At 35.1% G+C, this 25,653-nt stretch overlaps 1 protein-coding gene and 1 non-coding gene across 8 annotated transcripts in view; one reads left to right on the plus strand and one right to left on the minus strand.

Annotated features, from left to right (window-relative positions):
- The window catches only part of LAMA2 (laminin subunit alpha 2), a 480,022-nt gene that overhangs the window by 386,786 nt on the left and 67,583 nt on the right, over window positions 1-25,653 (plus strand). For all 7 annotated transcript variants that reach the window (XM_036316421.1, XM_036316415.1, XM_036316414.1 and 4 more), the window contains 5 exons: window positions 1,129-1,267; window positions 11,136-11,238; window positions 21,149-21,265; window positions 22,490-22,672; window positions 24,229-24,234. In XM_036316421.1, coding sequence (XP_036172314.1) covers window positions 1,129-1,267; window positions 11,136-11,238; window positions 21,149-21,265; window positions 22,490-22,672; window positions 24,229-24,234 — 548 coding nt within the window. The remainder of the gene's footprint in view (window positions 1-1,128; window positions 1,268-11,135; window positions 11,239-21,148; window positions 21,266-22,489; window positions 22,673-24,228; window positions 24,235-25,653) is intronic.
- LOC118660850 lies at window positions 19,601-19,702 on the minus strand. Its single transcript, XR_004969051.1, has one exon. It is a non-coding gene; the product is annotated as a U6 spliceosomal RNA (small nuclear RNA).

Genomic DNA, 25,653 nt, shown 5'->3' on the forward strand with positions numbered 1-25,653 from the left:
GGAGTCACATCAAAAGTCCAAGTTAAAAGTATATTCAAATATGGCTTGGTAGGGAGTGAGCATAGCCCGAGGCTACACTTAGAAAAACTGGGTTTTGTACTTTATTGGAGAGCACAGCAGTTGCCTTATTAGCATTTTAAATAATAATGTATAAATACACATTCTGCTTCAAAGTTCAGTTTTATATTTTTACTGGAATCCAAACTATGCATTGTTAATCAGGTGGCTTTTGAAAATGGGGGCCATACATAGAGACTTAAGTCTTTTTTCTTTTCAGACTCCAGGGAGGCACTATGCATTCCTCTGTGAAATAACAACTCACTATACCTGGGATTCTCATAAGGGTCAAAGGAGGGAGGGGCAGATGGTGAGGTGTGTTTGACTTATGGACAGCCTTCTATGTAACACTAGGATGCTTCCCTACAATTACATAGGTGCTTCAGCCCCAAGAATCATTTTCCAAAACAAATCTGTATTTAATATAAGACATGTAAAATTCTGTTCCAATATGTAATACTCATTGATTCAAAGGAAAATGTAAATGTTTGAAGACCCAGGGCACGGCTCATGCACAGTTCATTTTATAACAAACTTTTGCCAATTTAGCATGAAGGGCAGTAGATGGAACAGTAAGCCAGAAGTCTGCAGATGCTGATCCCAAGTCCTTAATTGGCAAGGACTTGGAGCCACCATGTTGGACATGTGACCTGAAACAAGTTATTTAACTTTCTGGGATTCATTTATTTTCACCTGGGAAATATACCTACCCTAGAGAGATTTTGTGAAATTCATTCCAGGAATGTGGTACAAGTGCTCTGAAATGTGTAGCGTGCTTCACAAATGATGAAAGCATCATCTCACTGCACATACTTGCCTGGTGCACATGGTTACAGAAGCTGTGGGGGATGCTGTGGGTATTTAATAATATGTTCATACTATTTCATAGCTGAATTATTTAGGAAGATGAGTTTAAATTGAAAACTATACCATAATACAGTAATAGATAGCCCACTATGATTGGAATTATCATGATTATATTGGCCATGGTTATTTGGAAGCCATATGTTTTATAAGTAAGATGTTCTTCATTTGACTATCAAACATTCTTTTATTGGGTAATCCCAACAGAATCCTTGATGAAGCTAAAAGCATCTCCTTCAATGCCACCGCAGCCTTCAAAGCTTACAGCAATATTAAGGACTATATTGATGAAGCTGACAAAATTGCTAAAGAAGCCAAAGGCCTTGCACATGAAGCTACAAAACTGGTAAGAAACAAATAGAATTATGCACTGAGAATGGAGGTCCAAGTGTTTGAATAAGTACCTAAATTACTCTAATTTAAAGGCATTCTGGAAAATCCTAGTAAAATAGAATCTTTGTTTTGAATTATTTTCAAAGGCAGGCTCCTTTTAATTTTACTCAAAACAAACTCTCAGTGGACTGTAATCACAGCAGAACTCTTCTGCCACCCACCACTTGCTACTGATAAAGGTCTGCCAAGGAGGTCTGTGCCACCCAAGTCACAGGAGAAAAACAGTCAAACATAAGATGTTGAGCAGCAAAATTTATCACTATTTTTCCAAACGTCATCAGCAAGAAAGTGCTTTGAAAATTAGCACATTGCTTATAGTCGCACGCAAGTATGTTATATGTGAAGTTTGACTACAAAGTGCATCTGTTGCCAAACACATCACATCATATGGTTCTAAACTATTTACACTGTTTTTATCCATTGAAACCTTTGCCTTCAAAGCAGCCCTTGGCTGCTGTTATTGCTCAAAATAAAATTGGGTTTCCAAGTATATTTAACACATTATCTGAGTATCTTCAATAGTGGCAAATCTTTATCCTTTACATGTAGCAACATTTTGTAAATACGCTATGTGGTAAGCTGTGGAACTACTATTTTAGGATTTTAATAAAGCATTTTATTGGAAGCATATGATGAGTTTAAATGTGCAGGAACAGTGTTTACTCTTTAGTTTCATATAAATTCCTCTCAATACATCAAAATTTCAGTCCATGATGTTCATAGAGGTAACACGTGGTATATAGCAGCTGATCACTAAATGTAGATAACCCTTGCCATCTCCGAACACTAATGCTGGGATCTAGAACGGCAGCATGCTCCACATTTTCAGAACTGAAAAGATATGTGTATTTCCACAAAAGGTAGGAAATAGAGAAGAACATTTCAAAGGAAAAATAAAATTATTTTCTCTAGTTAGTTTGAGGTAATGCCTGTACATCTGTTTGAATATGGATGTCATGTAGGATTCCTTTTTTAATTGATAAGAATTAAGTTCTAGTGGTATGCTGGAATTTCTGAAATAAAATTTGAGAGAGCAGATAGCAGGTCAGAATTTGGGAATTAGAAGCTGTGTCTTCAAATAAGTACATAGTCTATTTTGATCCCTTCCTTAGTTTGATTCCTATAATATAGTCTCCCAAACTTCGAACTTAATTTTTTCACCTAATTTAATATTCAATCGCCAATGACCTCAGATGATATCTTCCTCTTATCATTGACACAGTGAGGGTGCTAATAAAAGATGCTTATGAACTACTTATTGATAAATATGGGATACTATTCCATACCCACATTTTCTATTTCTCTTTAGAATTTTTACTTACATACTTAATATACGTGATGTATAAATAGCATTATGAAACACAACCCACAGGGCAATCAGAGATGAACAGAATTTTAACCTACAGTCAACCTGCAATAATAATTTATGTTTGTTATTTGTCATGCATTTGTCAGGCTAATAAAAATAATTCTTTCCAACTTTTACCTGCATAACTCATTTTTTGCTTTATAGGAAATGTTCTTTTCCTTCCTATTACTATTCACTTCTTTAATATTACTAACATCATTCCTAATAATTTTTTTCTTATTAGTCTTTGAGTCCTTATTGTAGCAAGATTCTTTTGACACCACTAATATTACTTAGCAAATCATATAGTTAAACAATGTAAATCTTGCAAAAGTGTGATTAAACATTAAGGCATTTATAATGCGTGGTTGACTAGAAATATGGTAATGTATTCTCTCAGCCTGTCTTACTTAATATTTGCTTTGTGTAATTGGATGAACCAAAATACATAAAGAATACTTGCAAGATCATTTTTGAGTTTTTATTTCCTACATAAAAAACTGGGCAAATATTAGCAGAGTACATATTGCATTCAAAAGGCCCAATAAAATATAGTCAGTCAAATTGTAAACTTGTATACCTTCTATTTCATTCTGTCATCCACTACTTAGAAGTCATTCAAACTGTAATTTTGATTTTTTATTAATATTTCTAAACATTGGAATTTAAATTTTATACCAGTGTAGTACTAATGGAAAAAAATGACATAAACCCATAATTGACATAATTGAATTTGCTAAGAAAACTAGTGAGCATTTCTTCTTCTTCTTCATCAGCAATTCAGCAACTTAACTATAAACTGAGTATTTCACACAATAGCAAATGTAAAAATGTAAGGATCTAAGTAACCCAGAAAAAATATTGAACCTGTGTGTAAAAGTAGTGTTCATTAAGCCACCCTAATTTTAGTGATTTTCTTTGTATAGGATACATTCATTTGAGTCAATATTTTAAAAAATCTTTTGGAAACAGAGAAGCAAACTTCTATTTCTGATCCAGCATTTGACATACTAAAAATTCAGGGCAACAACTGTTAAAAATCAAAGAGTTTGTATCATTATTCAGAACTCAGAAACTCTTTTGGATGCTGCTATAACGCAACATAAGTTTGAACTGTTATTCACGGTAGTAGTGCTCTCAGGCCTGCTGTTAGGTTTTCCACCTGTGGTGGAAAAATTAGGAGATGAAATTGCCATGTTGAGTTTGATTTTGGATATTAACTGGAAGGAAAACCTATGACCTCTGAGGACGTTCTCTAACTCAGTAGATACTTCTCTGTTGCCTTGACTCAAAATCAAGAATCCTTGTAAGGTCCACCCATCCTGCCCGCAACAGCTTATCTGTTCCCTGCCTCTTGGCAGCAAGCCGGTGGCCCCATGTGTGCTGGAGCAATGGCTGTCACACAGCAGTGGGTGAAACCTGTTCTCCCTTAGTGACATATTTTTAAACCCTCTTTTGATTGTCTTTCTTGGTGTTCTCATCCTTCTGAATATTCAGTCCCTGATTCTAAATATTCATGATTTTGAGGATTTCCTGTTCCATCCCTGAGTCTCCTTTGTGTGCTAATTGGCTTCCAGTCTTCTGGAGACTCATCTAATCTTTCTTCCATGTTAGGACTTACTGTGCAAGGCCAGCACTAATACAGCCTTTCAGCAGATTTCAGACCAAAGCCATCACTTTTTTTAATGATAATAAATTGGGGTAATTTTTTTTTATTATATCAAAGTGTGTTAATGCTATCAGATGAAGACAGATGCTTCAAACAACCTGCATTAAATTATATTTTTAATACAATTAAAGGGTATTTTTTAAACTGTTTATAATAAAAAAAAAACTGGCTTGTTTCTTTACTCATTTTTTAATCACTATTTTATTTTACTATCCTGTAGTACTTTTAAAACATAGGTTATAGTAAAATACATTTAAAATCAATACATAGTGATTTTCATATTTTAAATTGTGTGACCTTTTTTTAATTATTACAAAGGCAGTTCATGTCCATTAGACGAAAATAGGAAATACAGATAGCAAGAGGGAGAAAATATAAAATGTGAATAATCCAACCAATCACAAATAAACATTTTTATAATGTTGTTTATCTGTCCATACTTTTCTTATGCAAAGGGTAATAATTATATAACTGTTTAATAGCTTAATGTATCATTAAAATCACATGCACATTTTTATATTCTCAAACATTCTTAAAATGTACATAATCTACATTCCACCATTTCTTCTGAGAATTTATTTTATTATAGTAAGAAAGTAAGTTCTCTCTGATTTTATCAACAGTCTAACATACCAAATATAAATTTATTTGATATATATGATACATAAACATATTGCAGCTAATAGCCAGCCCTTACATATACCCATGCACATTTTGAACAGTTTTCTTTATTAAAAAATATTTTAAATTTAAAATCATATAAGTAATATATTATCTCAGCATATTATCCCTTTGGAAATGTATAAGACTTATCCTGTAAAATAAATTATTTGATAATGGAATAGGTCATAAACCATGCTGTTGAATTTTTAGTTACAACTTTCTTTATAAAGCAGAATCAAAAACAGAAATATTCTGGCCCTGGCCGGTGTGGGGCTAAGTTGGTTGGAGCATCATCCCATACACCAAAAGGTCATAAGTTTGATTTCTGGTCAGAGCACATACCTAGGTTGAGGGTTTAATTCTCAGTCGAGGCACATGTGTGAGGCAAACAGTGTCTTCTCTCTCTCTCTCTCTCTCTCTCTCTCTCTCTCTCTCTCTCTCTCTCTCTGGAATCAATTAAAACATAAACATGTTTTTAAAAAAGAAACATTCTGAATTTCTCCTTAGGGCCAACCCTTTCAATAAATTTAGAAAATTTAGCTCAATTTAAAAATAATAAAATACAATATAGACAGTAATATAAACAATAAATTTTTAAATTACTTATTTAAATAACAAATCACTGGGGTGCAGGTTTACCAACCTGATAAACTTAACTTCAGGTCTCTTCTTCACACCTTATGCCCCTAATGGAGCCCCCTCTGAAAACAAAACACTTAGATTCATGCTCCATTTGGCAGTAATCATTCTCTTTATAAAGGACGTTTTGTTTATCTATTCATTCCACTATAGTACCATTAGGACAGGCAGAATCTTCATATCTCTGAATAATCAGTGCTCACTCTGGTGCTTGAGGCAGCTGTATAATTTTGTTGGGTAAATTAATAAATTCATTCATCTGTTAATCAATGACATGATGATTTAAAAGGAGTTGCTATAAATATTTAGGAAACAGTAGGAAGAGCAAAACTATGATGTATCAAAAGCCAGTTATGTGCCGAGCCCTCTGTTAAATCTTTATAGACATGTTTTCCTGTATATTTCCTTCTCTAATGATCTTACATTATCTCACATTTTTTTATAAATTATTATTAACTAATAAAAACATACAACAACCTACATATAATCATATTCTATTATGTGTGACATAATGAAAGTTTTTATCCAATTTATATATGTGTATAATGTATATATTGTATATATACACACAGAGAGAACTTACAAAATACAATCTCTAAAAAAAGAAACAGTGCTATGCAACTCTAAAACCTCATTAATATTTCACATACATTGTAGACGCTGTCAGAAACTCAGATGTGATGCTTATGAATATGTATGAAGTATAATTAGCTTGGAAAATGCTGCTTCATCACCTCTTCTGATATTGTTGATGTGCTTCAGTGCCTTACTAAGCATTGTTGGAAAAGAGCTATCCAAATTCCAATGAGTTGAAACTGTTCTGTTCATCCATAACATGTTAGTGTTCTCCATTCTGTGATCATACGAAAGGCTTGTCTTTTAAACCTGGATTGATGGCTGTATGCCATTAGCTCTTTAATATTTTGAAGTGCTTCTCGAAACATTGAAACCTGTCTTATTCCTCCACATCTCTTGAACCCAAACATCTTACTTCCACTGCGCTTGCCTGAGGTTACAACTCCTTTTTCTATCCTATGCCAGTGTTTTTCAACCTTTTTTATCTCATGTCACACATAAACTACTGGCACACCAAACACTATATTTTTTGCCAACCTGACAAAAAAATAAGTATGATTAATTCACACCAGATACCTATCGTTGTGTCCACTATTGTCATTTTTTTTATTTGACGATCTAAATTGGTCAGTGACCCTGACTAAATATTCAGGTGTTGCATGATTTAAAAATTCTTGCAGGACACCAGAGTCCCATGGCATACTGGTTGAAAATCGCTGGCCTATACTGTTAAAATAGCCAACTGATCTATCCTTTCCTCCCACACAGCTGCGCAATTCATCATCCTGGACTAACTCTGATGGTACACACCTACTCAGAAACTTTCACTGGCTCAACATTGCTTATTGTCCAGTTTCCTTAGTCTGACATTTAAACTGTTCTGAAATTGACTCTAATCTACCTAACAGCCTAAGCTCTACTACCCCTGCCCTTATAAACTCCACAATCCTTTGCAACTGAAATACTTGTCTTCCATCCACACATCAAAATTCCCTGCCTCCCTGTCTTTCCTGACCTTGTTGCTACTGTCCCATAATTGAATAAGGATTCCAGAAGAAAACACTGGCTTCCTGAAAAGCAAGAAAGACAAGATGCCTGGAAGCAAAGGCAGGCGATATTCATAAATGCAAGAAGATAGGAACTTAGCAGCAGGAACATCTGTCAGCAGATGGACTTCAGTCAGAGCTCAGCCATGTTGTTGAATGAGGGGACAAAGGTCCAGTGGAAGATCAATAAGTTGATAATCATCCTGTCAGACTAATCAGAAAAATTCAGGAAAATCAGCAATATCTAGTATCAGGAATAAAAGGTGTGAAATCACTACAGCTTCTGCAGACAGTAAAGGTTAATGAGAATATTATAAACAATTTGATGCCAAGAATACAACAATTTGAATGAAATGGACAAATTCTTTGGAAAGCACAAACTCACTCAGAAATAAATAACTCAAATAGCCATGTATTCCTTAGAGAACTTAATTTCTACTTAAAAACCTTTACACACACACACACACACACACACACACACACACACACACACACACACACACATACACACACACACACACACACACACACACACACACAGGTCCAAATTACTTCACTATTAAATTCCAATAAACATTTAAGAAAGAAATAATAATTTCTTCAGAGAATTGAAGAGGAGAAAAATGTCTCTCCTCATTCTGTGAGGCCAGTTACTCTGATACAAACCAGACAAAAATATTACAAAAAAAGGAAATTTATAGACCAATATTCCATATGGACATAGATATAAAAATTCTTGACAATGTTAAATCAAATCCAACCACTTATCAGCTACAAACTAAGGGATTTTTTTCCAAAGTACTTTCTGATAAAGGATTTGTATCAGGTCATGCATAAAGATCTTTCAAAATTCAATAAGAACAAATAATCCAATAAAAAATTGGATAAAAGATTTAGACAATTCACCAAAAAAAGATGGTAAATAAGCACATGAAAATATGCTCCACATTATTAGTTACAAGGAAAATACAAATTAAAACCAAAATGGTGTACAGACACAACATAACATTTACCATCTTAACCATTTTTAAGTGTACAATACAGTAGTGTTAAATATAAGCACATTTTTGTGCAACAGATTTCTATACTTTCATCTTGCAAAACTGAAATTCTATACCCATTGAACAACTCCCCATTTTCCTTTCCTACCAGCAAAAGAGATCACACACACACACACACACACACACACACACACACACACGCACACACACACAATGTGGATAAATCAGATGCACACACAACATGGGTAAATGTCAAAATAATTACACTGCACGAAAAAAGCCAGAGTACACACTGGATGATGCCATTTATGTAAAATACTATAAATTGCTAACTAATAGTGATAGAAAACAGATCAGTGTTTGTGTGGAGATTAAGGAAAGACAAGAAGTGGTAGAAGGGAGAAATTAAAAAGAATTGATGGAGCCCTAGCTGGTGTGTCTCAATAGTTAAGGCATCGGCCCATATACCAAAGGGAATTGGGTTCGATTCCCAGTCAAGGGGACATACCCGGCTTGCAGGTTCCATCCCCAGCCCTGGTTGGGGCAGGTGCAAGAAGCAATCTCTCTCTCTCTCTCTCTCTCTCTCTCTCTCTCTCTCTCTCTCTCTCTCTTCCTCTTACTCTCCCTCTCCCACTCTTTCTCTCCCCCGACCCTCACTCTCTCCCACACACTCTAAAAAAAATCAGTGGAAAAATATATTTGGGTGAGTATTAACAACAAAAAAAGAATTGATAGAAATGTTCTTTACCTTGATTGTGGTGATGGTTTCATGTTATGTCAAAATTTATCAAATTGTAAATATGTAAAGGTTATTTATGCATCAATAAATTTGTTAAAAAATATAAAAAGAGAGAAAGAAAGAACATTAGTCATCATAGTCCTTCAACAATTTCCACAGTTCATAATTTAGCCTCTTTCTAGATTGTCTGGCCCTTCTCCCTCTCTTCTTTCTCACCTCACTGTGTTAATTTTCTAATGCACAGCAAATCAACTCTCCCTCCTTTCCCCCTATGCCTCAGTTTGCACAACTGAGATTAGCTTTAAAATTTTGGATGTTAAATGCTTGCTAAATTATGTTTCTGTAGAAAGGCATTCATACGTCAAGTCTGTAAGGAAATCTTTCTCTGGTTTGATCTGTATTATGAATGACCCACATGACCTTGATGACTCAGGATCATCATGTCAACATGAGTTATTTTACTATGATAGTATTGGCATCTATGGAAACCTACTCCATCCCTATTCAAATTGACTCCAAATCCTGAGCTTCAAAAACTCTTCTCTCTACTTAGTTTTCTCTCTCCTCGGTGTCAGACGGATAATCAGCTGTCACTCCTGCTGTTTTCAAGCGCCAATAGGAGAATCTTTATCCTACTTTTTTTCTAATCTGTTTTGATTCAGAAAATTTATAAATAAGGAAGTAAGAATGGCATGTAAATTTGAAACAAATATAGAACCTGAATGGATAATTGAGGCTTATTTTTTTAAATAAGGTACACTGGATTTGTGCCATTTACATTGACACTCTTTTTTTTTTTCTTCAAGATAAATGACATTTACGTGATGTTATTGTATCTAATTCCCAAGGTATATACACACAATGTCACTTTTTATTTATGTGTATATTTATCATATGTTCATTTGTAGATATCATAGCATTATATAATCAGCTGTTCTGTAAACAGTAGATTATTTAGATGAAAGCTTTTGTATAACACCTTAAAATAAATTTTATTACAACAGTATAAAGTTGTGTAATCTTTCCTAGTTTAATGCTCAAATAATATGATTGATAAAGAAAAGTTATTAAGTCATTGCAATTGTCTTTGAAGATTGCTATGTCTGGGATAGCCTGCATTCAGATTTATAACCTCAGCAGTCAGTGTTTAGCTCTTCCTGCACCCTGCAATACTTTTCCAATTTAAAATTTAACAAGATCTTATTTTATTTATCTCTCACTATAAGGTATTATGTAATGATCGCTGAGGAGCAAACACTATTAAAATGGATAACTAGACATTCAAGTTAAACAATTCTTTTCCCATATCATTCTGTTATCTTTGTGTCACCTCTTTAATCCAAGCCTTAATAAATACCCTTTGCCAGGAGATGATGTGGTTCAGAGACTGTCATTTGGAAGACTTTGTTTTGTCATAGTGCTTTCAGATGCGTTTAGAAAAGGAGCAGTATTCTTCCTCATTTCAACACCTAAGGGACAGGAAATGCCCCCCATTCTCCTCACTCCAAATGTGCACAGGGATAACGTCAGTGGATGTGTATCAGTGGTTCTCAACCTTCTGACCCTTTAAATACAGTTCCTCATGTTGTGACCCAACCATAAAATTATTTTCATTTCTACTTCATAACTGTAATGTTGCTACTGTTATGAGTCGTAATGTAAATATTTGATATGCAGGATGGTCTTAGGCGAGCCCTGTGAAACCGCCAAAGGGGTCTCGACCCACAGGTTGAGAACCTCTGGTTAGATGTTAATTTGCTTGCCTATTCTTCAGCCCTTGATGATACTGAGCAGATATGTCCTTGCAACATTGCAGTCTCATGCTTTCAGCTGCTTCACCTCTTCACTTCCATAACATTATAGTATCCTGGTTTCTCTTTGTCCTCTCCGGAGCCTCGCTAGCCCCACTTTCTGTACCTGTCCCTTAAGTTTTGGGAACCCACAGGGTTCTTTTCTAGGCCTTCCCTTCACCCACTGGTCTACTGACTTTAATCACCAATATGTGCTGTTAATTTATTATTCTAAATCTGTAGCCCAGAATGCTTTCCTAAAAGTAAACCCTGTAAAACAACAACCTGCTAGATACCTCTACTCCGTAATTCTCTGGTTCTTATTGTGACACTTCTTTTTCTGTCTATAGGCCACAGGTCCTCAGGGTTCATTAAAGGACGGTGCCAAAGGCTCTCTTCAGAAAAGCTTTGGGATTCTTAATGAAGCCAAGAAATTAGCAAATAATGTAAAAGGTGAGTGACCCCTTTTTATTCTTATTTTCAGGTCAATTGTAGTTGCAATTGGTAAAACATTTTATCACGTGATTGGAAAAGTGCAATTGTTTCAGCATGATTTTTATGATTATTTTTATGACTGGATTTAATGTAAGTAATCTTTCTTGCCAGTTTTACAATATTTTGTCTTTACTCTCATTTTGCAATGGGTAATATTTCATCATTTTAAACCTAATTTTTATAGTATTCTTTCACCAAATCTAAAGTTTAGTAACTTTTAAATGAATGTATGATAAAATGTTAACCACACAAAACTCCATTTTCTTCTGCCTTCAGAGGGATAATCTCAAAGGAATGAATCAGGCAGATATAGCACAAATGTCCTTGTGAAACTTCCAAGTTTGTTAGTGGGTCATATTTCTGAAAAGCTTGTATACCTTTTAAATACATTTTTATGTATTTATTTCTAATTCAAGGATCAAAATGCATAAAATATCTACACTGATGTAGTATTTGTTTTCCATTTAAAATATGTTAGTCAATTTAGCTGATCTCTAATTAAGCTCTGATATTTATTATTTCCTTCAAATATCTCTTGTTTCTCATTTGAATTGCCTTCTCTTTCTCTCTTCAGTCTCACTTTGCTATTTCCTGGTTTGTATCCAGATTCCCACCCTTCCTGAAATATCCATGCTCCTTCTAAAACATGCTACCATTTCAAGCCTCCTTGTTTCACAGCATTAACCCTTCTCTCTGGAATGCCCCATCATCCTCTTTCTTTTCATCTAACTCCACCCGACACCCTATCTGAATTACATGCCTCTTATCAGTGCCTGCCTTTCTCATAGACTTTTCAAACCACTGTACCCATGGGCTTCAATTTCATCTTTTTGAGGACAAACACAGTATTTGTTTTTTAACTTTGTATGTCTAGGGTACAATATCACAGTTACTGCTCAAATCAGAAAATAAGTATATTTTTAAATAATGCTTTACCAACCTTAGAAAGAGAAAATGCTTAATAATCATTTATATTTGTCATGCTTTCAACTAATAGTCCATCGTCTCCAATAGAAGCTGCTATGGAATGACACATTTTATCTGCTATATAGATGGTACTTTGATAGTAAAGTGCTTTGGACTGTGTATCATGGGTGAAATAAGATTCCATATATACGTAATTCTGGTCAGGAGATTGCCCTTATAACTATAAAGATTCAAGACCTGTTTTCTATTGGACAAACTAAATTGATCTCATTAATTTGGGGTCACTATTTGCTATCCAATACCCTTGCTGGAGTTGGAACTAGGGTGAGGTGAGCAAGGTGAGTGATGTGAGTACAGGGTCAGATCCTGTTTTTATTTCAAATTTTAATGTTTTGTTCATTATTGATATTTTTATTAATTTTGATTTTTTTAAATATTGTATTAAAATAGTTATATCTTGATTACAGAATTTTTTGGTGCCCCTTTACATTTCATACCTGAGGTTAACGCCTCAGTCACCTCAACCTCCTCCCAGCCCTGCCCTTGCCTTTATTTCCCCACAAACTGGTATTATAAAGATTAAAAAAGAAATTCAATTTTAGGGATTTTTTTTTCCATGAGAAAAAGAAATCTAAGAGTAGGCATTGTAGAACAGGTTAGGAGAAATGTTCATTAGTTTAAATGTCTATTTTTGTACTTCAGGTAGTACATTATTTAAAGTAATGAAACCCACAAACTACTCAAGTAATAATTCCCCCAGAAATCCAAGCCAGGGCTCTGACGAAGATGGGAATGTTTTCTTGCTACATTATGACATTCCCCTGATTTGTGGCCAATTACACAAGTTATAAAATGGCTGTTAATCAGGGAAATGCCATATATTACCACCAGGAACTGCTGAAATAGGCCCTGCAGAGCAAAACTCTTGACAGCCGCTATTAAAATAGAGATTTAGTCATTTCTCTCTCTATAGTGCCTGGAGTTAGAAGGAATAAAAATTGTGAGGGCAGTATATCCTCCATATTTCTAATGTGTTACTTGGTTCAATTCAGTAAAATCCGGTGAGTTTGTAAGCTTTAGTCATGAATGACTTAGTGCTGCTCTCTGCCATTTTTATGCTGCCCTTGCCTTGAGGGAATCTGGACTTGCCAGGAGCAATTTGTTTGGCTCTTTAACTTTTGAATATACATTTGTTAAAAGAAAGTTTGCCCTTGTGCACATTTCAGATTTGAAGCCAGGCTACATTGCACTGATTGAATGTCTATGGAGACAGAAATAGTTTTGTTGATGGATATGAGGCTTGGTTCGAATTGATGATTAAAAGAGTTCAATGATAAATTAATACCACTAGGTGAATTAATAATACTTTTTAGATTGACAAGAGATTTTTGTTAATAAAGTTGCCAGTTGATATTCTCCTGCAATGTGCACAGGGGACGAAATGAAGTTGAGGATGGTATAATACAAGTCTGAGAGTACTACGATTTACAATTATATACCTTATCGCATGTGAAGTAACTTTTCAATTTTATTTACTTCTCAGTTTATCCCTAATTTTTATCTTTGCCAAAATTAAGTTAAATTATTTAGTTACTTAGGAGCAGATAACATGTCTCTGAAATGGAAGATACATGAAATAAAACTATCAATCCCCAAGCCCAAGAATATTGAATCAGTGGATTGCATGGCATGTGGTGCTGTCCAACATAGAACAGTGCCAAAATTATTCCAAACATTAATTTCTATCCAGCTAATCAGTATTTCCTACTGTACTGTATCCTCCAAACACTTGGTCATTTAGCCAGACAATTACATCATAAAGGTTCTACTGTCATGAACATACATAATACAGTAGGCCTGGCCCATGTGCTCAGTGGTTGAGCACCAACCCAAAAACCAAAAGGTCACTGGTTTGATTCTTGGTCAGGGCACATGTCTGGGTTGCAGGCTCAGTCCCCAGTAGGGGATGTTTCTCTCTCATTGATGTTTCTATCTCTCTATCCTCTCCTTTTCTCCCTCTAAGAATCAATAAAAAACATATTTTTAAAAATGAATATAATACACTTACAATTTCTAACCTGTTAAGTTTCTATGTTATTATTTTAGATTAAAAAGAGAGTAAACAGGAATACAGGAATGCAGTGATGTTAAACCAAAATATGATACAGGGGTTAAATTTTGTCCAAAGCATTCTCTTACTATTAAAGGTACCCTCCTTTTGAATCCACATACTACCATTTGCCAGAATCATCCTTTCCATAGGCAGGCATGCGAAAGACAAACAAGAACTGCCCCATTGATTAAAAAACAAAACAAAATAATTTTGAACCATATGGTTGAAATCAAGCCTGGATCCTCGAGCCTACCACAGTCTGGGTACAAAGCAATCTTCTCCTGTAGAAATTGCTGATTCCTGGTACAGAGAGGTAGGTCCTCCTTTGGAGGGTGAATAGAGAAAATCAAGGAAATAAAAACACGTTGGACTCTTTTTAGTAGTGAAAATGAAAAGTGGCAAAGTAATGGCAAACAGGGGAGCTTTGGGAACCAAAGGGTACTGGTCTTGCTTAAAGGTGCTCAAATTCAATTTCTTTAAGAGTGCCTTGCTGGCCAAAACCAAGCAGGCCTGCAGGCCCACAGTCAGGCTGCAGAGCTTGGAACTACATGTAGCTTCGACGTCTGGTCGTTCAGGTTTCTCGTTCCACTGCTGAAGAGAGGACGCCCCTCTCTCCTGATAGCTTCAGTCTTTGAAGACCCTGCTACCAGACAAGCGCACCTTCCCTCCTCTCCTCAGGCTTCCTACTAGGACCCTCCAGTGTGGGCAAGAGCTTATTCAGCTGCAGCTAAGCAGCTACTGAGGCCTAGCAGGCTCTGTGCCCATGGGGAACAGGATGTCATTTGGCACTTTTGGGTCAGGGCAGGGTTTCTCAGGAACATGCCTCTGTAGAAACACAGGTCCCATTAAGTGACCAGAGAGGTCCCCATGGATGGAAAAAAGAGGCAGTCAGAGACAGGACACGTCCCAAACTCCTGACAGTAACTGGGGAAAGGGAAGCACGGGAATAACATCATGAAAGAGGGCTAGACATACAAAATCATGGAAAGACTGGGTGTAGCAACCCCATGAAACCTATTGGCAGGAGCCCAGGCACAGGGATGCCAGCTTTGCTGCTTGCACAGCTGCTCTTGCTTCTGCACAGGCCTCAGGAGCCTGCACTGGGCCTTAGGTTGACGTAGAGAGCAGGCTCTTTAGAGATGTCAATATTAAGATGACAAAGGACTATAGAAGTAGATGAAAAATTATAGTAAAGTGACCTGAGGGAAATTGTACTTCCTTATGTTCTTAAAATATCCAAAGATAAAAAGATAATGTGATGGAACATAATAAAATTAATAAGTTATAAAGAGTAATCCTATTTATTATATAATTAATAAAATTGGCTGCCTCCGGTACATAAAAAAATCATGTAAGTCAAAGCAACATTAACAATTGGAATAAATTGCATGTATTTTAGTGGAGCCAATACAGATTCATCTGGTTCCAAAGTTTATGCTTTTAACCACTGCTGAACAATAACGACGGACTTCTGCCATAGTCCAGAAGGTGACACATTAACCTTCATGGCCCTAACAAATGTTTGATAAATGGATGAATAAGTGGGTGAATACTTGAGAGTAGAAGGAATCTCTCATTACCAGGAAGGTCAAAATCAAGGTTTCCACATGACCTCATATAGATTTGTCCCTTGCCTATTCCAGACATTTTGCATCAGAACTACAGATAGTATCACTGCAGAGTTTAACCTATTTTCTAATTCGAAAAGAGCCTGTAGATCTAGAACAAAAGATGAAGCACATTTGTAGGAAACAGAAGTTATGTGGATTAATTAAATTTTGTTTTACAATGAATTCCTACAGACAGGGTATCTCTTCAATTTTTGATAAAGGAGCAAATAAGAAGTGATAATGAGTGGTAGTTCATAATAAGACAAATGTCATGGGAATGAAAAAAAATTCTTTGCAAAATGTTATCTAGATGGCAATTTGACAAGTGATTATATTTAACCAGAAGCTTTCAAAATTAATAGCAGGTCTACAAATTTCACCCTTGTAAATGAAGGATTCTTTCAGAATATTTATTTATGCCCTGTTCATATTAAGAAAATAAAATAAAATTTGCATTTGAAGAATTTAGCTAGATGATTTTAATAGTCAAATAAAATATTTTCATTAAATCTGAAAATGTCATTCTGGTATTTAGTTGGAAATGAGGGCTATATGCATATGTTTAGAGAATATAAAAGGGAAATAAACAAAATTAATTCTGGACCAGTGGTTTAAATGAAGAAGACAGTGGATTGTAAATAACATTATTGAGAACTGGCAAACACACCAGAGCAATTATCAAATCAATGTGAATTATCAAACCAATGTAAATTATTTTGTTTCTGTTTACTAACTGCCTGTGATAAATCCAATACTTTCTCAAACATCCTACAATTATTTCTCATATCAGTCATCTGAAGGAAGGTGTATTTTCATCTTATACAGGTAAAAAGTAAGGGAGAGAAGGCAGTTGAATTCACATCTTCCAAGTCTGCAACCTATAATGATTTCATGGCACACACTGCCTTTTCTAAAGGATAGAATTTTGGAAAAGAAGACATTATTAATGACAAAAAAAATTACTTGTAACAGCTTTATTTTGAGATATATATGGCATAGTTCAATGTTACTAGTTCTAATTTAACGAAACTCTAATTCAGATTTAGCACAGTGTCAGAAACATGGAAAACATGAGTGAATACATATCATAAATGGAAGCAACTTACAACTCTATCTAGTGAATTGCATTCTAAACATGTTTATCTAGTGCCGTGTCAGAGGTTCTGCAACAAAGGGAAACAACATTGTCAGGCATGTCCACGGTCTACCCTTGCTGCCCTGTTTTTCCCCCTCAAGCATTTTCTTCTGTTCATCATACTCTTCAGTGCTAGTTGCTATCTCCACTTCTAAGGCTCTCCACCAGCCTGATGACTTCAGTGCCTCTGTGGAAAGTCCCCTATTGGTTCCTTTACCTCTTCTTTCCCCGGAATCACCTTCCTTATTTTTCCTCATCTCCGGGAATCACCTTCCTATTTTACTTTATCTCCCTAAGCCACCCCCCTTATTTTAACCTGATGATCTGGTTAAACAGATCTTATAATATTTCACAAGTGTTCTCACTTTCCATGTAAGCATCGCACTTTCTGACCATAACATAAACTCATCCTCTTATACTTTACTCGTTTACTTGGTGTTCGAACAGCATTTGGTCCTGACCTGTCTTCCACTTCCGATGTTCTTTATAAAATAAAAAATATATATTGTTTCAGAGAGGAAGGGAGAGGGAGAGATAGAAGCATCAGTGATGAGAGAGAATCATTGATCGGCTGCCTCCTGACACCCCACATTGGGGATTGAGCCCGCCATACAGGTATGTGCCCTGACCAGGAATCGAACCATGACCTCCTGGTTCATAGGTAGATGCTCAACCACTAAGCCATGCCAGCCAGGCTCACATTTTGACTTTTTAGTACAGAATGCAAAGTATCAAAATTACTGCTTTGGTACTTGAAGGACAGCAGTAACAATGTTATTCAGACCAGTCTTTCTTCTGGATAATTGGCATGATGGCTCAGCCAGTATTGGCTATCAGTATGCATAAAATGGTATAAACCAAGTAATGCCCTTTAAATTAATGTTTTTTCACTCTACACAAATATCTTTCCTGCCAGAATATTTTGAATGCTTCATTATTTTTTTTAAAAATCCAATCCAGCTCTAACCGGTTTGGCACAGTGGATAGAGCGTCAGCCTGCGGACTGAAAGGTCCCAGGTTCGATGCCGGTCAAGGGCATGTACCTTGGTTGTGGGCACATACCCAGTAGGGAGTGTGCAGGAGGCAGCTGATCGATGTTTCTCTCTCATTGATGTTTCTAACTCTCTAACCCTCTCCCTTCCTCTCTGTAAAAAATCAATAAAATATATTTTTTAAAAAAATCTAATCCAATCAAGAAGCAAAGAAATTAAATTTGTATCATTCCATTTCCTTAATTGACAAAGACTTTTCAAGTAAATATCTAAAGAGCAGCCCTTTAACTATTCTCAAGAAATTCATATTGATATCCCAGTTATTAGACTGGCTTAATTTCTGAAAGTATACTTGCAATAACCTATCCAAAGATTTTATTTTAGTACAGTGAAAATAATAGGTGTTTAAAAAGATGAATTGTGATTAACATATGAGAAAATCAAATTCCTTGCATAGTATATTTTGAAGAACTACCATTAAAAATAATATCATAGTGACTTAAATAGACATATTGATATTTTTAGAGCCATGCTTTGCTGGAATATTTTATGCTTTGTTTTTCAATGAGGTCAGGTCTTTGGCTGAGAGCTGAAAAGCTGATGCATTACACAATATCATGTGCCTATATTACTGTAGGATAACAGTAGTTTAATCTGTCTGCCTGCAAACTCTTATATGAAATGAAGTGGATCATTAATTAAGGTGTTCAGTACTCTTTCACACCCAGAACACTGATGGTTAAGAGTCCTCTATCTTCCTTTCCCTTTCCTGTTCTTTCCCGATGAAAGCCAATAAATGAAGATTGTTCTCCAGGTGCCAGAGGCCTGCTCAGCCCCCCTAAGAACTCAAGAAAATTCAGCCAGCACATTCAAGTATAAAATGAAAGATTTTAGTACACCGCCATTCACACCACCATTAACTAACTCCCTACTTGTTCAGTTCCTAGTTCCTGACTGTTATAAGTCAAGGCTCTCTGATATATTCTTCCCCACCCACCCACCACCGACCCACCCTGCCTTGCTTCTTTTCATAGAAAGGTCTTAAGATTCTTTCTTTCTTTCATATCAGCACCTACTCATCTGATTCTTTCTAAAGACTGCAATATATACCATTGCATGGATATGCCATATTAGTATAAAAAGTCCCCTAATATTGAGCTTATTTGCTATTATAAATAAAAACCTTAGGAATATCCTGGGAGATATACATTGATATACTTTCACAAGTATATTTGTAGGGTAAATGTCTGGCAGTAGAATCGCTGAGCCAAATACATGTCTATTTAAAATTCTCATAAACTTTTAAATTGCTCTTCCAAAAATGGCATCAATTTGCACTTCTACCAACACCTTTGTGAATACTTGGTATTATCAGACACTTAACCTTGACCAACCTGATAGAAGAGAAATGATATCTCGCTGTTCTTTTACTTTACAGTTCTTTAATTTTGATAATGTTGAGTGCTTTGTTTTAATTTGGTGGTTGGTTATTCCTATTTATTTTATTATGAACTATGAGTTCTATATTTTGCTCATTATCTTTTAAAATGTGGACCATTTTGCACATTTGCCTGCCATTTTGCACATAGGCATTGCTAATCCTCTCTGAATCATTCCAATTGGCTATATATATATATATATATATATATATATATATATATATATATTTCTTATGTGAGGGTCATAGGATTTCTTTAACTGTGACCAGTTACTTTAAGTAATAAAGGAGAAAATGAGAGGAAAGAAAGGGAGAGAGGAGGAGAGGAAAAAAAGGGTGGGGAGTGAGTAGAGGTGGGGAAGAGGGCTACTGTCTAAGATGCTCTACTACTCCCTGTTTTGACTACCAATCCCTAGTCAAATACAGGAGTTAAGAACATGATTTCTGGAATGAGACTGCTTGGATTTGATTCACAACTCCGCCACTTAATAACCATGCAAATGTAGGAAGCCTATTTAAATGACCTAAGCCTCAGTGTCCTCATTTGGAAATTGGAAGTGGTAATAGTATATGCATCCTAAAAGTTACTGTGAGGACTTAGTAAAATAGCCCAACAAAGCTGACAAACACCAAACGTGGCACGCCTACACCTGCAGCGACTGCCAGTCCTCCCTGTGACTGAGCAAGCGCTGCCCAGGTCAGACCGGGCGGAACTAGGGCGCCCTCTCCTTCCTGGCTCATTCTCCATGCGCCTCTTGACTTGGGGACTCGGCTTTTTATTTATGTTTTGCATTTCTGTGGAGGTAATTTAAACAGTTAGTATGCATCTCCCATGGGAACAAATGTGATGGTATAATGAACGACTTAAACTGTATTCAAGAGACAATCTGCTTTACTCAGTCAGGAGAGGTAAAAAACATTGTGGGAAGCATAGGATTTTATATCTTTCGTTTATTCAGTTCCTCTGTTCACTAATAAACATTGTGCAAGAAAAAGAAGACAGATTCAATATTCACTTACGTTTGCAGTTTGATACAAAGTATCAAAGTAGCAACAAAATAACTTACCTAAAGCTTATTTCAAGGCAATTTGTAAAATAGGATTTTCTCTATTTAAAAATATGACAGTTTAACAGGAATGCGCAAGAAGATGTTTTTCCATTCCTTTGAATTGTATTGGTTTCAAACAAATACTAATAAGTGATGTTTACTGAAATTGGGAGATTCTGCTTAATAATCCTATCTAGTTGAGATTTTAAAAAGCTAATCCAATGTTCCATTTTGGTAATACATTTTTAAATGTCACATTAATGGGAGTGATATCAAAAGGACATCATTACAGATGGAGTAAAAGACTGATTTTTTTTTAAGTTTTTCTCTATATGAAATCATTACATTGAGTCAGATACCAAGAAGAAAACATAATTGTTGAACATGTTGAAGTATCAAATGGTCATATGAACACATATTTTATATTATGCTCTGAAATAAATATATTTATGGTTAGATGCCAATAAAGTAAATGAATTAAATCAATTGTCTTACTTTTTATAAACTTTGTATTACAATAACCTGAAATTGTATGTCCAGATATAAACTCAGAGAGGATTAAAGTTGTTTTACCCTTTCTTTTTGTTTTGCTTTCTGTTCACAGAAAATGATGACGATTTAAATAGCTTGCAAACCAGATTAGAAAAAGCCGATGTTAGAAATGGAGAGCTCCGGAGAGCTCTGAATGACACTTTGGCAAAGTTATCAGCAATCCCAAATGGTAAGCTTTTGGGACACTACAAATTGACGCAATTGTTCTGAACTTTTAAAAATATTCTATCTTTTACCACTTTTCCCAATGTTACACCTCTGTTATAATACCCTCCAGGGCCCTCTATGCTGTCTCAAAGGGTAAGAACTCCTTTTTTATAGCTGCATAGTATTCCTTGGTGTAAATGTACCACAGTTTTTTATCCACTCATCTACTGGTGGGCACTTAGGCTGTTTCCAAATCTTAGCTATGGTAAATAATGCTCCTATGAATATAGGGGTGCATATATTCTTTTTGATTGGTGTTTCAGGATTCTTAGGATATATTCCTAGAAGTGAGATCACTGGGCTAGATGGCAGTTCCTTTTTCAATTTTTTGAGGAAACTCCACACTGTTTTCCACTGTAGCTGTATCAGTCTGCATTCCCACCAGCATTATTAACCGCACTTTACAGATGACAAGCTGAGACACAGGATACTGATGGTTGCTGTTAAAAGTGACATACATGAGATTTGAACCCCACAGTTTAACTTCAGAGTTTGTGGTCTTAACAACTAATACTAGTAAACATACACTAGTAAGCATCTATGTCTACAGTATATTGTTTGTGCAAATAGGATCAAGAAAACAAACGCATGTATTTATACAGTGCAGAAAATACTAAAATCTTAATTATTTTTACTTTTTTAACATGAAAAAATCTGAAGTAACACTCTAGATTTTCATATCACCCCTTTGGTAGTAAGGAGGAACATAGAAAATTTCTATGGATCAAAACAAATCTAAAAAACATGAACACATAGTCTAATATACCTGAAAAAGTATGTTAGCCATCTCTACACCTAAACAAAAATACATTGATTCCCCCCTTCCCCGTGAATGTGCAGATTAAATTTTAAGCCTACTTTTTATGAAGCTTTAAGACAGGTGGATAAGTTTTTTTCTCTTTAATATGTTTAACAGCAAACCACAATATACCCTTCTACAATGAACGTTTAGAATAAGCACTTTGCTCTCCTCAGAGCTAATCACGTATTCATAGCAAAGGTCCCTGAGAAAATTTCATTGAGCTAAAATTTTACTTTGCTACAGCTGAATGAGACAGAAGTCAGCCTTCCTCTTCGTGGGTGCGTTCCCGAGGTCAGTCAGCTGCGGCCTCACTTTGACAAACATGGACTAAGCCACTAACTCCAGACCCTCTGTTTTGTTTCTCAACTGCTCTTCTGCTGACAGACACAGCTGCTAAGCTGCAAGCCGCTAAGAACAAAGCGAGACAAGCCAACGACACGGCCAAAGATGTGCTGGCCCAGGTTAAAGATCTCCACCAGGACCTGGATGGCCTGAAAAAAAGTTACAATCAACTAGCAGACAGCGTAGCCAAAACAAATGCTGTGGTAAAGGATCCTTTGAAAAACAGTAAGATCCCCTTTTTCATTTTGATTATGTCATTTATTGATTCACACTAAAAGAGTACCAGCGTAGACCGTTAGAGCTGGAGGAGACCCTCATGGTGATGTAGTCTGGCTTCCTCTCTCCAAAGACTAGGCTCAGGAACTGAGTGTTCTGCAGCTCAGAACTAGAATCCAAGCCTCCCCGCTTCACATCAGGGCTTCTTCCCTCCGAAGTGTGTCCAATCGAAAGGAAATTAGGAAATCCCAAAGTCTGCATGATATTTGGCATAGGGATGCCAAGTACTTTTTAATCCTTCACTGTAATTAAAAACGTATTTGTACTTGGGAAACTAATATCCTCAAAGCTGGTGAGGTCCCATGGAACACAGAGGTCAAGGAGCATTCTAGTAGGAATGTGACATTAAAATGGCATCAACCTGAAATACTTTAACACTCAAAAATACTGATGTTTAATTATTTAGATTTTTCAGTTATTTAACATTTTCAGTAAATTAAAGCACTTATCTAGTTTACAAGAATATGTCTTTACATCTTTTGTATATTGCATCAAATTATATTTAGTTAATAAGGATTTACTGAGAAATGTGGAGGAACTTAATATAATGGTAATTTAACTGATTAAGTGTAATCAATAAACATTAGGAGATATATATATATATTTTTCCCATTCTTTAAAGTGATAAAACATCATCATCATATGTGACACTTGATTTTTTGGACTTGTTACTCTCAAGAGAGTAGCCCTCTTTATATAAGAACATTTTCATTGGGTATCAAAATATTTGTAGAGTACAATTACAAAAACCCTGTTATGGACATCATATGCTATGTAAGCCAGAGCCTGCTTTTTCACACCACAGCCTTGAGTCAAATGCTAATGATGCTGTGAAATAGTAGGTACTACAAGCATGACTCCTTCATGAGCAAAGAAGGGTGCAAACATATAACATGAACTTCAGAGTTAGGGAGAAGGATTTATTCCTCGCCATTTCTTCAAGAAAAGAAATAGATGAGATGCACTGGTTTTGTTCATGTATTCATATGTAAGCCCAGATAGAGCTTCTCCCTGGTCTTCAAGTCTCCATCTGAATTAATAGTTCAGATGCATTCCAAGTCACATTAAAAAAAAAAGAATGAACTTAAGTTTTAAAGTAAATATGATTCTCTCTTTTACTTATTTCATAATTTAAGATATCATTTCATTCAATTTTAGATTGATTCTCAGATGATAGCAGCCTTTTCATAATATTTATCTCTAATTTTTTTATCCTATCTTCTATCGAGAAGTTATCTGTAATATTAATTCAAATGGGCCTGTTTTCTTTTAGAACATTATAATAAAATTTATTTTAACATGAATAGTGGCCTCTAAATGACATGTTTTTGTGTACTTTTACTTGATAACACTAATTTGACTTTAAATGGGATGCATTTGTAATTAGTACCTGTTGTGAAAAGTATCATTTTGTGATAGCTATTAGTTTATAATATGGATAAAAAATATTTCCTTGTGAATTTCCTAATTCTTTTTGTTTTACTTCCATATGAAATCACCTGCAGAAATCAGTATGTATATGTTTACTTATATACCATTTAATAACTTTTATGCTTAATTGCCTATTGCAAAAAACTTCAGCTTTGCATGTTACCATGTTTAGGTGTTGCTTTAAACATTGGATAGCTGTTCTTTCCAGTGTCACAGTATTAATGTGAGATATCTAAAAGGAATCTTTCCAAAAAGTCAGTATGTGAATGTATTTGATGTACTTCTAGAGAAGTATATTTAGAGAAGCACATAATAAAATAAAATGAAATCTTAACAACTAAGCAACTATAAGAATATAAAAATATTCTCCTTAAACATCCCATGGTTTAAATTCAAAACCAAAAATAAAACTGCAGAATAGAAAATAATAATAATAAAATCCAACATATCAAAACTTGAGAAGGCTCTCCTCAGTGGAAAATGAGTACAATTTACTAAAAGAGCACTGAAATGAACAATTTAGACAATTCTATAAGTAAAACAAAATAAATTAACTGAAAGAGAGAAGTTGAAAAAACAATAATGAATTAGAGGACAGAAACATAATGGACTTGGTCAATTGGGGAGGTGAATCTTTAGGAATATAAAGGTAAAATATTGTAGATGCTTGGCAGGCTTAATTTTAAACAAGCACAGATAGGCAAAGTTCTCAAGGAGACATAACTAGATAAGAGAAGAAATTTAACACTACAAGGATACTTGGCAAAACTCTATGCTTATAAATTCTAAAGCTTACAAGAGATAATTTTCTAAAAAACATTGTCATCAAAATCTATCTTAGGATGTTATTTTAAAATCTACAGCCAAATAATTATAGAAGAAATAAGTTTTCAAAAACTACTGCACAAGAAGTTTTCAAAAACTACTGCAGACTCAGTATCACAGACGATTTAATTTTAAACCTTCAAGAAGATCATTTCCATTTGATTTAATCTGCTCCACAAGATAGAGAAGAAAAAAGGGAGGGAGTGGGGGAACCTGCAGATCCATTTTGAAACATTTGATAGAAACTTTTAAGAGCATTAGAAGAAAATGATCCATTATTTGCCTAAACCTAAGTCTTTGCTTAACCCCTTTTTTTCTCTTTCTTATGAATTTAATCTAAAGCATTTTTCCTAAATTCTAGAATAGTTCAGAGTAGTATTATAGAATTTAAGAAAGAAAAACTGGACAAATACTTTATTAAAAAGTTACAAAATGAAGGGTAACTGTGTTTATGTTGCATTATCTAAAAAATTATGTAAAAAGGGCTTTGACCCCAATAACCTACATCAGGAAGAAAATACTCAGTTCATGATCTAGCAACTCTATTAATTAAAGTTAATAAGAGACCTATGTTGTTTTAAACATCACTAACAATGTAACTCATAGTTATGGCCAGGAGTTCAAAATACTTAGTTTAAACCTAGCTTTAAAATAATAATTTCCTTCCTTTTGAG

Source organism: Myotis myotis, unplaced genomic scaffold (genome assembly GCF_014108235.1).
Source record: "Myotis myotis isolate mMyoMyo1 unplaced genomic scaffold, mMyoMyo1.p scaffold_m19_p_7, whole genome shotgun sequence".
NCBI classification, from domain to species: domain Eukaryota; kingdom Metazoa; phylum Chordata; class Mammalia; order Chiroptera; family Vespertilionidae; genus Myotis; species Myotis myotis.